The sequence below is a fragment of the Hemibagrus wyckioides genome, linkage group LG12 (assembly GCF_019097595.1).
Source record: "Hemibagrus wyckioides isolate EC202008001 linkage group LG12, SWU_Hwy_1.0, whole genome shotgun sequence".
Lineage (NCBI taxonomy): Eukaryota > Metazoa > Chordata > Actinopteri > Siluriformes > Bagridae > Hemibagrus > Hemibagrus wyckioides.
The window spans coordinates 3,156,232-3,172,281 of NC_080721.1; the positions used below are offsets into that span (position 1 = coordinate 3,156,232).

The 16,050-nt window shown below is 39.5% G+C and overlaps 1 protein-coding gene across 1 annotated transcript; it reads right to left on the reverse strand.

The window, feature by feature from the left end:
• Window positions 1–2,016: 2,016 nt before the first annotated feature.
• LOC131362559 (IgGFc-binding protein-like) lies at window positions 2,017–12,262 on the reverse strand. Its single transcript, XM_058404626.1, has 10 exons — window positions 11,863–12,262; window positions 8,588–9,054; window positions 8,419–8,502; window positions 7,964–8,247; window positions 7,303–7,885; window positions 6,138–6,760; window positions 4,957–5,530; window positions 4,261–4,463; window positions 3,810–4,178; window positions 2,017–2,979 (listed from the first exon to the last, which is right to left on the reverse strand). The coding sequence occupies exons 3-10, from the start codon at window positions 8,459–8,461 to the stop codon at window positions 2,707–2,709; spliced, it is 2,952 nt and encodes a 983-aa protein (XP_058260609.1). The 5' UTR covers window positions 8,462–8,502; window positions 8,588–9,054; window positions 11,863–12,262; the 3' UTR covers window positions 2,017–2,706.
• Window positions 12,263–16,050: the final 3,788 nt, after the last annotated feature.

Consider the following 16,050-nt stretch of genomic DNA (forward strand, 5'->3'; position numbering starts at 1 on the left):
CTGCCTGACAGACTGTGGACTGTTTGTAAGAAAGACTAAACATATTCCTGCATTAGAAACCCCCTGTGACTATCAGACTCATATATGTATCCAAGATGGCATCCATGAGGTCAGCTGGTGTCACAACTGCTCCAACCATGCTTTGTTTGTTTTTGTTTATGTTCTTTTGTTTATGTTCTGAACACACCTATTGACATTTCTAAACCAAGCTGGCCAAGTGAGATTCTGAGGAGTAATGAAGGACACGACCTGAAGTGATGGTCCTCTGTCTAGCATCCTATTAGCTAATGTTCTGTTTCGGGAAAACAAGATATATGAGCTTGGGGTCTGGACTGAAACCTCCTCTGCTTCACCGAGACATGGCTGAACCTAGTGAGGTTTGACCACGCTGGCCAGCCGGCCAAGTTTTCTTGGATCACCGACTGAACTATGGAGGCAGGGAAGTCTGATGGTAAGAGGAGGTGTTTGGTGGTAAATGACAGCTGTGTCTCTTTCGTGCTCCTGCTCACCTACCCTGGAGCTCACTGAACATCAAGCATCACCCTTACTACCTTCCTCTGGAATTTAGCTTGGTCATAGTCATTTAAATTCCTCTGGCAAATGCAGACACTGCCTTTGTAAATAAGGGTGTTGTGCACTCTGCAAGTGACACAACACCATGGTGCTGCACTCATCATAGCAGAGGAGTGCTAACCAGTGCTAACTCCAGCACATCCACTACCCCACCTGGGGCAATTTCGACCCTGGACGATTGTTACATACAGTTTAAGGCACAGTTGTGTCCATCGTTTGGAAAATTGGAGCATGCCGCTATCTTCCTCATGCCTAGATATAAACAAAGGTTAAACAGGACGCTCTGATACAGATGGAGGTTGCAAACCAATCAGTGGCCACTCTGCAGGACACTCTGGATGACGCAGACTGGGACACAGCTCTGATAATGGCAATGTGTTTACAGAATCAGTCGTAGGATTTTTCAGGAAACTACCAGATAAAAGACTTCACAAAAGCATCATCAGAGCATTTCCCAACCAGACGCCATGGATGGATAAAATCATCAGGGAATACACCAGAATGTCATCAATATACGCCACCACATAATCTCTCAGCAAGTCTGTCAGCATGTCTTCCTTTAGGACAACAGGAAGGGGAAGTGCAGGTGTGTTCTGGGTAGTGAAGTCTGGTGTGGCCATATTATTAGGTGATTAAACATGTTGGAAATTGAAGTCTACACTTTGGAGTCTATCCAGTTTGATATGCTGTGATGATTGATGGATCAAATTCACAGGGGTTTCCGTGAAAAGGAAATTTTAAAAAATATTAAGATTAATGATAAGACCTATTTTTATTCTCTTGGATTTTGGAACTACCTATTTAAGTGATCATGTGTATTATTATTATGAATTTATGTATTTATTTATTTATTTTTTTATTGTAGTAGTAGTAGTAGTATCTTTTTTTGCTTCTATGACAATGGAAAATGTATAGGATCTTGGAAATATGTCAAAATAATTTTTAATGAAGAACATAGAGCCCTTTTGAGACGGTTCTTACTCTGAAGAAACACTGCTTTAATACTTCTATACTTTGGTCCTTAGCACATCTCAGTAAATAACCCAAATCCGTTGTTTTAATGTTCATATTCATGTCATGTTTTGTTCTCTGAATAAATATTTCATTTTCAAATGACCATTTTTTCCTGTTTTTGCTAACAATAACTACTACATTTATTTGACTCTAATATACACACAATACTAGACGACGTAGAATATTCCATCCTGGAGACATCATATAAAATGATCTGGACAACAAGGTTCCTTTACTGATTAAAATATATCTTTCTTTCCTATCTGTTCATGAAATAAAACCTATAAGCTTAGCTTACATGCTTAATATCTCCCAATCTTATAATATTCATTGATTACTTTTTTAACATGTAAAACACATTCCTTATTTATGATGCCACTAGAATAATACTGATTCATAATGAGCAAAACGAGTCGTTAAGGTGATGGTAAAACCTTTATTTGGAAAGTACGGTGTCAGTAAAAATAGTTCAATCAAATAACCAGAGAGTAAAGTGTGTGTGTTTCAGCATTACCGTGCAAAATCTACTGGATTTGGATCTTAATTGAAGCGAAAAAGATTTGCTTTAATTCTCTAAATCGTTCAAGATTGCATTATTATCTGTAAAGCGTTCTATTTTAGTGAAAGAATCTGAACGAGGCTTAATGTGTAAGGCCCTGTTTACACTGTGTATCAGCATGTGGTGTCCTGGTGATCAGATCATGGAGCTTCCTCTCCTCTCACACACAGCCTACTTCATAATGTTCGCCGCTTTACACTTATTTTCATCATTATTTGTGTTGACAATATACTCCATGTGTAAGATCATTATTTTGGTATAACATCCTGGTGTATTGTAATAGCTGCTCAATTCCATGCAGTCTCATGTTTAATCAGGAAATTGCCCTCATTTGGAGTAATATATACACTAATTTGTCTTTATAATAGGAAGTTTGAGGGTTGTTTTTGGACTGAAGTCATTCCAAGCCTTAATGGACATTAAGCTGATCTGATCACTCTAAACACATGTTTATAGCCAGGTGTAAACAGGGTCTTATTGTGAGATGCTTCCTACTCCTTAAAGCCAGTGTTCTAAATCAAAGCAATGCCAATCACCTTGTCATCAGATCAAACTGGGTTTTAACAAAGGGCATTTGGAAAGTCAAGCGCTCTCCAGAAAGCCCAGTACTCCTGAGCGTCTTGACGCTGGACATCGAATACTTTATCATCACTTCCGCAGGCACCGCACACCTTCGGCGCCATTTCATCGTTCACGATCACTACAAGCTCAAGTAAGAGGCTCAAAGAGACTTTCAAGCTGTTCTTCTTTTCGATAATGAGCGTGCCTTCAGTCAACTGGATGGTCACCTCATTCTTCAGCTGCTGTGGCAGAGTGATAGCTTTTCCATTGATCTGAAAAAACAAAACAAAAAAAAAACCAATATATATATATATATATATATATATATATATATATATATATATATATATATATATATATATATATATATATATATATATATATATATATATATAAATAAATAGACATTTAAAAAAAACTATTAATAGTAAATTATGGAGCCAGTAAAGGAACCTAAAATAAATTGCTGCTAAAAATGATTTTTTCTGAAAGAAAATGACATGTTATAATAATTACCTACAGTATATATTTTTTACTTTCTTGTATGTCTGTGATAATTTTCAGTTTTTATGAGATTTTTTTTGTTCTAGTGCCTATAAATTACAATAGTGTATCATGTTACTGTCTCATTTTCTTTAAGAAAGCAAAAACAACCCAAACATATGAAGATAAATCCTGGGAAAAATTATCTTACATAATTAGCATGCCTTATTTCAGTCTTGTAAAATTTCCTGAATTAATCTGTTTGTTGGTGTTTTAATATATATATATATATATATCCCGCGGGTCTGCTGTTTGTAGCGGATCATTCGATCCACATGATTTGACACTTTACGCTGGATGCCCTTACGCTGGATGCCCTTCCTGTTGCAACCCTCCCATTTTATCCGGGCTTAGGACCGGTTAACTCTTCAGTGACTGGGTTAGCTCCCTGCCCGGGGAATTGAACCCGGGCCATGGCAATGAGAGCAGAGGATGCTATATATATTTATATGAATATACACTATATAATATATAATTTATTTTTACTAGGTGATAAATAGGTGCTTTAAATGGAAAAGTAAAGAGTATAAGAATGTGGTATTTTATCTAGGATACATACCCAAGTGTCCTGGTTGCTGGTGACGGTAATGAAGACCTCTTCAAAGTAGACGTACACAGCCACAATGCTCTTCAGATTCCCGAAAGTTCCCACTTCAACCACCACTCGGAACCATTCGGCTTCAAGACCATTGTCACACACTTTCACTAACTCGTAGGCTCCGACAGACATGAGGCCTAGAATTTCTCCACTGAAAAGGTTGAAGGATTCTGCCTTCAGCAGGCACTGCCTTGGGTAGCATCCGCGAATGCCCTTCTGAATGCTGCAGGCCTCACTGCTTTTACAGCTGATGCTTTCTTTATTTAATTTGCCAGATGCAAGACAGGTCAGTTTCTCCTGACAGTTTTCTGTGATGATGGTCTCACCAATCTACAAATGTAAAAAAAAAAATGTTAGTAACGAAACTATTCTGATGCACTTATGTTAATGTTCTGTATTTATTTTGTCTTACCTTATAGGTGCGTCCATTCTCGTAACAGCCGCACTGATCTGCTGGAATGCAGCCTGTCCCATTGTAGAAGAATCCAGGTTTACACATGCAGCCTTCAGCACAGGTCTGAATATCACACTTCATTACACCAGAAAGGCCAGGACAAGGTGTGTTACATGCTTTTGCACAGATTTCGTACACAGTGTTGGGAGGACAGGATAAGGCTGTAAAATAAATAGACACAAACTTAGAATACTTTCACAATTGGAACTAGGTCTAAAGCTGTGTGTCACGGCCTCAGTGCTAGAAACACGGCTCGTTACTTGATGCTTGGACACAATTTAGCCGGATTTTTATGAGCTGGTCGTGTTAAGTTGTATTAGAATAAATCCATATTAATGCAATAGCATGATAAAGCATTAATGTTATTATAAATTGCAATGAATTACATGCTATCATTTACATTAGCTGGCATTTTTTCACACGGTTAACTATTGGCTAAATGAAATTAGCTGATAAACTCGGAACTTGAGGCTAGACCAGGATTGTTTCTCCTGGTTAATGTTTCTATTAGATTTAGCTTACCTTGCTAGCTTGAAACACAGTCTAGCTGTTGTTTTTAGAATCTGGTTCAATTGTATCAGCATTTGTATTAGCTAACTAGCACTAACTAGCCCTCATAGAATTAGGATAAAATGAGTGATGTGATGTTCTTACGACAGAATGTTGACGTTCTCCAGTTGTTAACCTTGACTCCGAAGTTCTGGCAGTCGCTCATGTACGCAGCGACACTGTGGCACAGCATATGCTGATCTCCCTCGCTCATACAGACGTCAAAAACACAGTCTCTGAAGTAGGATTCAGGGTCAATTACAGTGTGACATGGAGCGAATGGTCCTTTAGGGTCAATAATAATACTGCAGTCCTTTTCGAATACAGCTTTCTCTTTTTGAGGGCATTTTGGACAGTAATCACCACTGCAGCCGTCATCACACACCACGCCGGGGACAGCCACTTTCCAAGCCGCTCCAAATGTTTTTATATCTGATTTTTCTACCGCTTTCCCATCTGGCAGCAGGAGCTCGTCGTTCTTATTACCGTTAAAGTTTCCACACATGCCACAGGTCTTTCCTGCATATATGCCAGGGACTGTGATGAGAACTTGATAAACCATGTCATAGGCCACTCTTAGTCCAAAGTTTGTCAGAATGACATTATGATAGCCCTCCTGCTGGACGATCACTTCACCGTCATTGAGATTTACAGGGATGTTGGTTAAGACACCATTGATCTGAAAAAGCAGGTGGAAACACATCATGGGCCAATCATTCCTGAACATTGTGAACATCCTGAACAAATATTAATAAATACAATACTGTATGGTCAAATATACAGTATGTGGACACCTGACTGTCAGACCCATGTACACAATTAGGTATAACTACCTGCCTAATATTGTGTTGGTCACCCTTTTCCTGCCTAAACAGCCCTGACCCATCAAGACATGGACTCCACTAGATCCTTAGATACTGACCACTGCTCTGATCCAATGGTCTACCCATCACAATTTAGCCCTTTTGGTCAAACTTACTCAAATCCTTACACTTGTCCATTTTTCCTGCTTCTAGGACAAAATGTTGACTTGCTGCCTAATATATCCCACCCACTAACAGGGGCCATGATGAGGAGATCATCAGTCTTATTCACTTCACCGGTCACTGCTCAGAATGTTATAGCTGATCAGCGTATTTGTCCCACTGCCATGGAATAAGAGGACATGCTATTGATGGAAAGCCCTTCTCTCTTCATCATACACAATATTTTTTAGAATAACAGCATAATAACCCATTGTAACCCACCCAAGCTTTGCCTTTATATTCAACTAAAGTTCTACTAACCATGACCTGATGTAGTTGATTTCTTCTCAGGATTATGGTCAAGCCGTAGACCTCCACAACGACCACCTTGGCCATGGAGACATTTGGAGTGGCTTGGATTTCAGTCCATTTCTCATTCTCCACTACAACTGAAAACGGTGTGAGTTTTGTTCCGTCCAGGTGGCAACCCTTAGCCGCAGTGTACGTACAAGTGCCCTGGAAGTCGTAGGTGCTGTTATCGAAGGTGTTGTAGTGAGGATCTCCGTAGATATTACAGGTGGCTTGCGGTACTTTCTGGCAGCCTCTTGTTCCTCTAACGACCGTGCATTCAGTTCCGAGTGGACAGCTTTGGTTTTCACAAGTGACGTGACCATTATTTGAATTGCAGGTGCATTTTTTGGTGCAACTTGTATCAGCCCAGATGGATTCTCCAGCCTGTAGGTAACGTTCCTCACCAACACTTTTGTACACACAGCCACACTGATTCTTGGGAACACACTTGTTTCCACTCCACAAGTATCCCTCATTACAAGTGCAAGCTTCTACACAGTTTGCTTTACATGCAGCAGAAGGAGTGGGATTCTCACAGGTAGCAGGACAGGCACAGGACTCAAAGTGGCTGTTAGCTGGGCATTTAGGGGTAGCTTTAGAGAAAGAGTAAAGAAAGAGGATACATTTATTACAGAATGGATTTTACACAGTTTGCGGTTCTCTACAGGAAAACAATACTCTAGAAACCCTGAAAAATGAAATGTTGATGTCGATAATTTGACTTATTTATTATTTTATTGTTTTGAGTTGTTATTCCGACACACCTCAGTCCATTAGTAAACACTTTTTCAGAGCCAGAGACGCTAGGTATGAAGCAAAAATACACACCAGTGCGCCATAGTGAATATTAGCTGCTGCAAGTTAGCCAGATGTTGCTTTTTACTCAAAATTCACTCGAAACATATATGTCTGATGATTTGTAATTCACTTACATGCATTACATGTATTGACTTAAATAGAGGGAATTCCCTAATTTCCAATTTCTACAGTTTCAATTTACTTACAATAATGAAATATTCATTAGAAATAGTGAGATATTAACTTCGAAATGAATTCACAGCATCTCACATTTCAGGGCTTCTGCACAATGCATTTACTGTCTTTATTTTTTTTATTTTTTTTAGATGATACTCACGGCACTTAAGGAAGCCTCTCCAGTCATAAACATGTACACCAGCTTGCCTACAGGCATCCGTGTATATCTCAGCAGTCTGACATAAGAAATTGCTGATATCTTTGCCAGTGCAGTAGTCGAATAGACAGTTCTCATAGAAGACGTTGGGGTCAATGACACTCTTGCAGCTTTGGAAAGGTCCTTTAGTGAGATATGTTACGATGCTACAGGCAATCTTTGCATTCATGCGCGTAAACCATGAAACACCCTCACAACTCTGACACTGCCCTGGACACGAATCATGACAGAAAGCTTCTCCTGGCACGCCGGATACTCTCCAGCTCTTTCCCAGATCTGGAATATTGCCTGCTACACTGCCACTGGGAGTCGTGAGGTCATCTTCCTTCTTTCCGTTGAAGTTCCCACACATACCACACATCCTTCCCTTAAAGCTCTCAGGGACTGTCACTACCAAGTATTGATCCCAGTCATACTGAATGGACAGGCCAAAATCTGTCTGCATGGTCACTGAAAGGCTACTGGCTTTGATTTTCACACCACCGTTGTTCAGAACCACCGGTAAGTTCCAGAATGAATCATTAATCTGAAATGAAAAATAAAAATCCAATACATTCATTTAAAAATTCTGCTTGTATAAATGTTTTTGGAGTTTATCTCGTACCTTGACAAGCCCGTTCTCCATGCGGTTGAAGGTGACGGTGTTGCCGTACACTAAGATAGTGACCGCAGAAACCAGTGTATTTTGCGTGTTGCCGTTGCGTTCGTTCTTGGTGTTGATCTGAAATGCCGGATGGTCGCCGTCCACGTGGCAGTTTTTAGCGACAATGTAGGTGCAGTTTCCCATGAAGCTGTAGTAACTGCCATCAAACGTGCTGTAATGAGGGTCACCGATAATCAAACAAGTGCCCACTGGAGCAGGAGGTGAACTGCTGCTGAGGCAAAATTCTAAACAAAAACAAAAATTCATGTTATATTCGTCTCTAAATAGTTTAAGTTAGAAATGCTTGGCTTTTGGAGGCTGAGCTAGAGTTTGAGTCTCAAATTTGTATTCTTCGAAGGAAAATTTTCCTTAATCAATAACATTAAAATGTTTTTTTTCTTTCTATCAGAACTTACCAAAGGCAAGCAAAAAAGCGATGGTAGAAAGAGCTGCTCTCATCTTGAAGCCTGTTACGAGGGTGTCTTCAGTTTGGTGGACAACTATAGATGTTGAAAACAAACTCAAAAAAATGAAAAAGACAAAAAAAAAATAGCAATATGTTTTAAGGAAAGTATTAGTACATACCGGACGTGCTCTTTTCTTGCAGTCGGTTGGGTTTTAGGAGCAGCTGCCTTATATTGTTTTGGATGACTGGACCAGGAACCAATCAAAAGCTAAGCTGGAATGCTGCACATGCACATTTGGCATCATGCACGTGACGATTTCTATAGCTAATCCATCATGCTCGCTATTTCTGTGTGCGAACAGACTGTACTTTCACCATCACTTACTTAATCGTTTGATAAAAGTCACAGGTAGTACACTTTTAGGTGTGGCAATATATAAGACTATAAGCAAACATTTATTTAAAAAAAAAAAACAAGGGTGAAACTAACCCCAGTGTCCACTTTCATCGAAACTATCCAGCTATCCATGTACAAAATAAAATCATGCAGAGCTTCAGTTAATGTTCACATCAACCATCTGCTTATTGGACTTTGATGGACTTCTGTCTATTGGATCCAGCTTCACCAAAACTGGACAGATGAAGACTGCAAAAAGATCAAGCAACATGTTTCTAATCATCAACTGACCAGTTTGCACCCAAATGATGCAGAAATATTTTTATTTACTTTCTAATCTGACCTAGGCCAAGATCTGCAAAAATCAAGTTGGGTAAAGAACCGATTTAACAAATGTGTTAAAAGCAATCATTCTGCCTAAAGACTTTTCAGACCTTACTAGCGAAGCAGGATTTCTTTACACAGTGAATCTCATAAATTTAATGTGATGTTGCTGGTTTTTAAATCACACAATGATCTCAGATAAATATGATGATGATGATGATGATGATTCAACATTTCCTATGAAGCATGACCATATATTTTTCTAAACATGACAAAGCCTCAAATATAATTAATTTCAGAAGCTACCAGATTAGACTACAGGCTACATTAAAGAATAAATCCGTAAACAGCATCTGAGACTCAAAAATATACAATAATCCAGCGTACAGTCCAGCATCATGTTTGGTTTTAGACGTTCAACTGTGTTTAAAGACCAAAAAAGACTCAAAAAAGGGAGATATTTTTCATATATTTTGGATGTATGGTTTATTTATTATTTACAATATATCATACAAGATAAATTATTCTAGTCTTCATCACAATGTCTGTTGTTATTTTGCAGAAATATATCAATGTGTGTTCATTCTGATTATTTGCTCGATAGCAAGATCTTAGTGGCCGCAAAGTATTTTAAACAACTCCAATCTGGCAAACTCTGACATTCCTAGACAATCCTAGCATCTAGCATACAACCCCAATCTGGCAACCTCTGATATTCCTAGACAATCCTAGCATATAGCATACAACCCCAATTTGGCAACCTCTGACATTGTGGTCTAACATTGTGGTTGCATGATAGATGCTTGGATTGTCTAGGGATGTCTGAGGTTGCCAGATTGGGGTTGCATGCTAGATGCTATATTGTCTAGGAAAATATATCCTGAGGTTGTCTAGCAAAATAACCCCAAACTGGCAACCTCTGACATTCCTAGACAATATTTTTTTAAATAAATAGGTAATAATTATTTTAGCAGAAATGACAATGTATGGAGTTATGAATGAGACTTTTCTTGAGAATATGTGTTGAAAGGCTGTGATATAAATGGTGGGGTTTTGCTCTGCGTGCCTCTACGTACCACTGACTTCATGAGAATTTTATATTAAAGTGTATCTATTGTTTTATTTCCATAAGTGGATTAGATTAGATTAATGCAGAGATAGATGGAGCATTTGTATGCCATAGGGTAATATCCCAGGATAATATTAAAACTCCACTAGAGATAATATAGAATAGAGTTCATGAGGAAATGTACATGTAAATATTAATGGTAATATAATTACATCTAATGTTGTTTGCTCTTTTATATATACACTACCAGTCAGAAGTTTGGACACACCTTTTAATTCAATGTTTTTTGTTTAGGGATTTATTTTCTACATTCTAGAACAATACTGGAGATTTCAAAACTATGAAATAACACACATGGACTTCAGTAATCCATATGTAACGACAACAAAAAACAGTCAGTTGTTATTTTAAGACACGAAGGTCAGGTGTTCTGGAATAGTTCTTGCAAGAACAGTATTGTCAAGTGCATTTGCAGAACCCATCAAGCACCATGATGAAACTGGCTCACATGAAGACCATCCCAGTAAAGCAAGACCAAAACTGACCTCTGCTGCAGAGGAGAAGTTCATTTAGAGTGACCAGCCTCAGAAATCACCAATTAACAGCACCTCAGATTAGAGGCGTTTGACTGGTAGTGTATATATATATATATATTATTGTGTTATTAAACACAGAATGGTTGATTTTTGATACTTACCTTTTCATTCGCAGAGCCCTTGTGTACAAAATGCGCTGTCTAAATGAACTCTCCTTTTCTTTTCACAGGCAAAACCAGTGGCATTTCTCTGCTATGGTTTGGGTTCTCTTGTCGTCTTAGAAAATGTGTTCTCAAACGCCTTTAACCGTTATACACCAATCAGGCATTTAGTCCTCCTTTTGGTGCTAAACCAACCCTGACCCGTCCTGCACTGTGTATTCTGACCCCTTTCTATTAGAACCAGCATTAACTTCTTGAGCAATTTGAGCAACAGTAGCTCGTCTGTTGGATCGGATCACACGGGCCAGCCTTCACTCCCCACGTGCATCAATGAGCCTTGACCATCCATGACCCTGTTGCTGGTTCACCACTGTTCCTTCCTTGGACCACTTTTGATAGATACTGACCACTGCAGACAGGGAACACCTCCACAAGAGCTGCAGTTTTGGAGATGCTCTGATCCAGTGGTCTAGCCATCACAATTTGGCCCTTTTGATCGAATCCTTACTCTTGTCCATTTTTCCTGCTTCTAACACATCAACTTTGAGGACAAAATGTTGACTTGCTGCCTACACTAACAGGTGCCATGATGAGGAGATCATCATTCACTTCACCGGTCACTGCTCACAATGTTATACCTGATTGGTGTATAAACTCTTTTTTTAAATGTTCTAATGAACAGAATCCAGCTATTCTAAACAATAGGCTCAGTAAGTGTACAGTAATATTTTGGCTTATTTGTTGGAGGTCAAATACAGAATAAATATAATATGTACTACATTTTTTGTATTTGTGTCAATGGTTGGAATTTTCTCCCGGATATACATACATTTTGATCATTCTGACTGATCACTTTTATCCTGTGATGATTATATTCCTATCCTGATGGAAGCGGACTCTTCCAGGATGACCCTGAACCCAAGCACAGGACATATATGCAATGGTTTAAATAGTCACCAGATCTCACCTGAATGAAGCTTATGTGACAAATTTCAGCCAGACGTGTTCTAACAGAGTGTCTTTTCTGTACTGTAAGGGTCCAGAGATGTGTAGAATCTACGAGGACAAGACTTGATTATGAAAAATATGCTATTGAGGCCACACCGCAGCCTTGTTTATTAGTGACATACATTACATGATGATTGCCCCTTGAAAGTACTTCACAGCTAACCCTAAATGTACATTTACATTTCTGGCATTTAGCAGACAGCCTTATTCAGAGCAACTTACATTCTTATCTCATTTTTTTATACAACTGAGCTATTGAGGGTTAAGGGCCTTGCTCAGGGGCCCAGCAGTGACAAATTGGTTGGCCTGGGACAACCTTCCAATCAGCAGTCCCACACCAAAGCTACCACTTTTAATGTACAAATTAAAGGCATGCTGGTCTTTTACACACTATTTAAAGACATTTTCCCAGGTGCATGTAAATATAAATATATAAATAAGCATCGAACACGTCACCATTTTACCTGTCTTGAATCCAACTGAAAATCTATAGAAAGAGTTGATAGAAGACGCCCACAGATCCTTCAAGATTTGAAGAGTGTTTGTGTGGAAGAACGGGCCAAAATCACACCTAAGCAATGCAAGCAACTAGCTTCTCCATACAGGAGGCGTCTTGAAGCTGTCTTTAGCAACAAAGGCTTTTTGTACAAAGTATTAAATAAATTTCAGTAAGCGTGTTCAATACTTTTTCCCCTCTGTCATTTCACATTATTACACATCACTTCATTTATGGACATCTGTGGTTTGAGTTCTTGGCATGTGTGGATTGCATGGGTTGTTAGCAACCACCGGTGAAAATTTCACGTCAATAGCACTTTTAGAAGTATATTTACTGAGAAAAATGGTGACGTGTTCAATATTTATTTTACCCGCTGTACATTAATGTTAAGTTAATGTTAAGGCTAGAACATTCTGAGTTGCCATAACTTTTATTAATCTTTCTATGTAAAAGCCAGTGACCTTACCTTCAAAATGTAGACTTTCTAGGATTTTTTTATGAATGATCTCAGCCAGTTTTTCAGTTAGGTAAAAAAATAAAATTACATTTGGTACCTCCCTAATTTTTAGAGAATGTACCTACAGTTGTATCGTGTCTGCTAAACAATCCTATCTTATCTCGTAAATACAGTTTCCGGAGGTAAGTAGCGAGTATCAGATAACGCAAAGTACATTATGTGCCAAAATAAAACAATAGACTAAGCATTTATCCATCAGGACATCTTTGCTTTTATTGTACATTAAAACTGTTTCTGATAAAGTTTAGGACAAGTTCACTTTCGTACTGTTTAAGTTGTAACACCTTAGGTCAATAAGGTAGGCTTTGCTTATCCACAACAACATTTACTTGGAGATAAAGTGTAGAATAATTCAAGCCTTCATTTATATCACAGATTACTGTATCACATTACCTGGCAACTGAAATAAATTGGAAAAATATTTGATGGACCCTTTCACCATAGAAGCCTTGCAGTCCTAAGGTTGTGCCAAGGCTGTTAAGGCTATGCATTAGTTATCACACGCACGTGCTACAATGGTTCAGTCGTTGCTAACATCTCAATAGAGAACCATGAAGATATTTGTAATTTTATTGGAATAAGAGTTTATAACAGCAGCAATCTGCATCAACTAGGTGATGTCGGCTAGACGAGCTTTTATTTTTGTTACCGCATCACTGCAGTTTCCTTTATGTTCTGTCATTACAAAGCCCATTATTTGCACTCATTGCTCTCTCTTTGGCAAGCTGACCACTGCATCAGCCAGTGTCTCCTGCACACCAACACACCAACAGTGCAGCTCTTACCCCCACACTTTAACAATGAGTCCATCCTATTGTCTTGTTACATATTCTTTTAGTGCCCCTTTTGTGTTCACAGCACTAATTACCAGGGTGGCAGGCCATTTCATAGATGAGGAGACTGTCCATCAGCTTGGCCTCCTCATGGGTCCAGACTATCAAGATTCAAGCCATCAGTGGAGGACCCATAAGGGGCGGCCTCTCCTAACTTTGCTAGACATCCCATCATGCTGGTGCTACCATGGATGGAGCTACCTGACCCACAGCTGTCATGTCATTGGTCTTCTTACTGTCACAGTATTTGTTTCCACAAGCTGGCACTGTTAGTGGCCTCCTCCTTCTTTGAAAGCCCTGAGAGACAGCCCTGTTTCCACCTTCCTCAAAAGTAACAGGACTTCAGGGAGATGTCCAGTGGGCTTCCCCTACACTGACTCTATGATTGTACCATGTATGCCTACTGGATATGTGTCTGTCATAAATGATGTATTATATGTACACTTACATTTCTGGCATTTGGCAGTTGGTCTTATCCAGAGCAACTTACAATTTATCTCATTTTATACAACTGAGGGCTAAGGGCCTTGTTCAGGGTCCCAGCAAGGGCAACATGGTGGACCTGGGATTTGGGACCCCTGTGAACCACCGAAAGCACTAACAGTGGGCACGTGAGCATCAGAACTGGACCACGGAGCAGTGGAAGAAGGTGGCCTGGTCTGATGAATCACATTTTCTTTTACATCACGTGGATGGCCGGGTGTGTGTGCGTCGCTTACCTGGGGAACACATGGCACCAGGATGCACTATGGGAAGAAGGCGAGCCGGCAGAGGCAGTGTCCTGCTTTGGTCAATGTTCTGCTGGGAAACCTTGGGTCCTGCCATCCATGTGGATGTTACTTTGACACGTACCACCTACCTAAGCATTGTTACAGACCATGTTACACCCTTTCATGGAAACGGTATTCCCTGATGGCTGTGGCCTCTTTCAGCAGGATAATGCGCCGTGCCACAAAGCAGAAATGGTTCAGGAATGGTTTGATGACCACAACAACCAGTTTGAGGTGTTGACTCCGCCTCCAAATTCCCCAGACCTCAATCCAATCCAGCATCTGTGGGATATTCTGGACAAACAAGTCTGATTCATGGAGACCCCACCTTACAAATTACAGGACTTAAAGGATCTGCTGCTAACATTTTGGTGCCAGACACCACAGCACACCTTCAGGGATCTAGTGGAGTCCATGCCTCGACGGGTCAGGGCTGTTTTGGCAGGAAAAGGGGGACCGGCACTATATTAGGCAGGTGGTCATAATGTTATGGCTGATCACTTTTGTTCTGGGATACCAGATGCACATGAGGAGTCATTCACTGCATTCAAACCTATACTTAACCATAAGATTAAACATTAGACTCTATGTAGCGAAAAGGAACCTCATGGCTCTTTTAAGGTTGCATCTACACGGTTCCAGGTTCAATCTCGAGCTGAGGTTACCGGCTAAGCAGGAGTTATTCTGCATGTTCTTCCTGAGTGTGTGGTGGTATCTTTCCACTCGTGCAATTCGGTGAATTGTTTAAGTGTGTGAATGAGTGTGTGCACATGGCAATCTGTGAACGATTGGCACCTTATCCAGGGTGCATTCTTTCCAAAAGAACTTACTGAAAGTGGGACTAAAAAATACATACGATGCTTTACATTACTTACTGTATTACATATTCATTCATTCATTTATAATATAATAAATGTTGGGATGAGGTATCTCAGTGGTTATGGTGTTTGATTACTGAACAGAAGCTTGAGTTTGAATCCCAGGTCCACCAAGCTGCCACTGCTGGTCCACTGAGCAAGGACCTTAACCCTCAATTGCCAGAAATGTAAATAGTAATATAGCGTCATATTATGGAGCAACCCCAAGCTTTGTTGCAGTGGCACTTCCTCCCAGACGGAATGGACCTACATTTGACTATAATTATACATATATTTTAAATCCTTATTCTAATGTTAATTAATACACAATCAAGCTAACTAACATAAATCTAAAATAAATCAAGAGCATATAAGAATATTTATATATAAAAAAATAAATGAGAACGTTTGGTCATTTAAACAGTAAAAACAGATGAAGTCCTTTGCTGCCCCCTAGCGGAAAAGAAGCAGTTCAGGATTTAGAGCCATTTTAATGAAGGTTTCCACACCATGAAGTTCTGAAAGCCTCTCTGTTATTAGTATAGTGTTTCTAATAAAGTGGCCATTGACTTTATATCTTAAATGGAGATGGGTAATTATCTTCCTGGCTAGGAATTTAAGAAACTGATCAGATCTGAACTGCCCCAACTCAGATACTGACCATGGTGCAT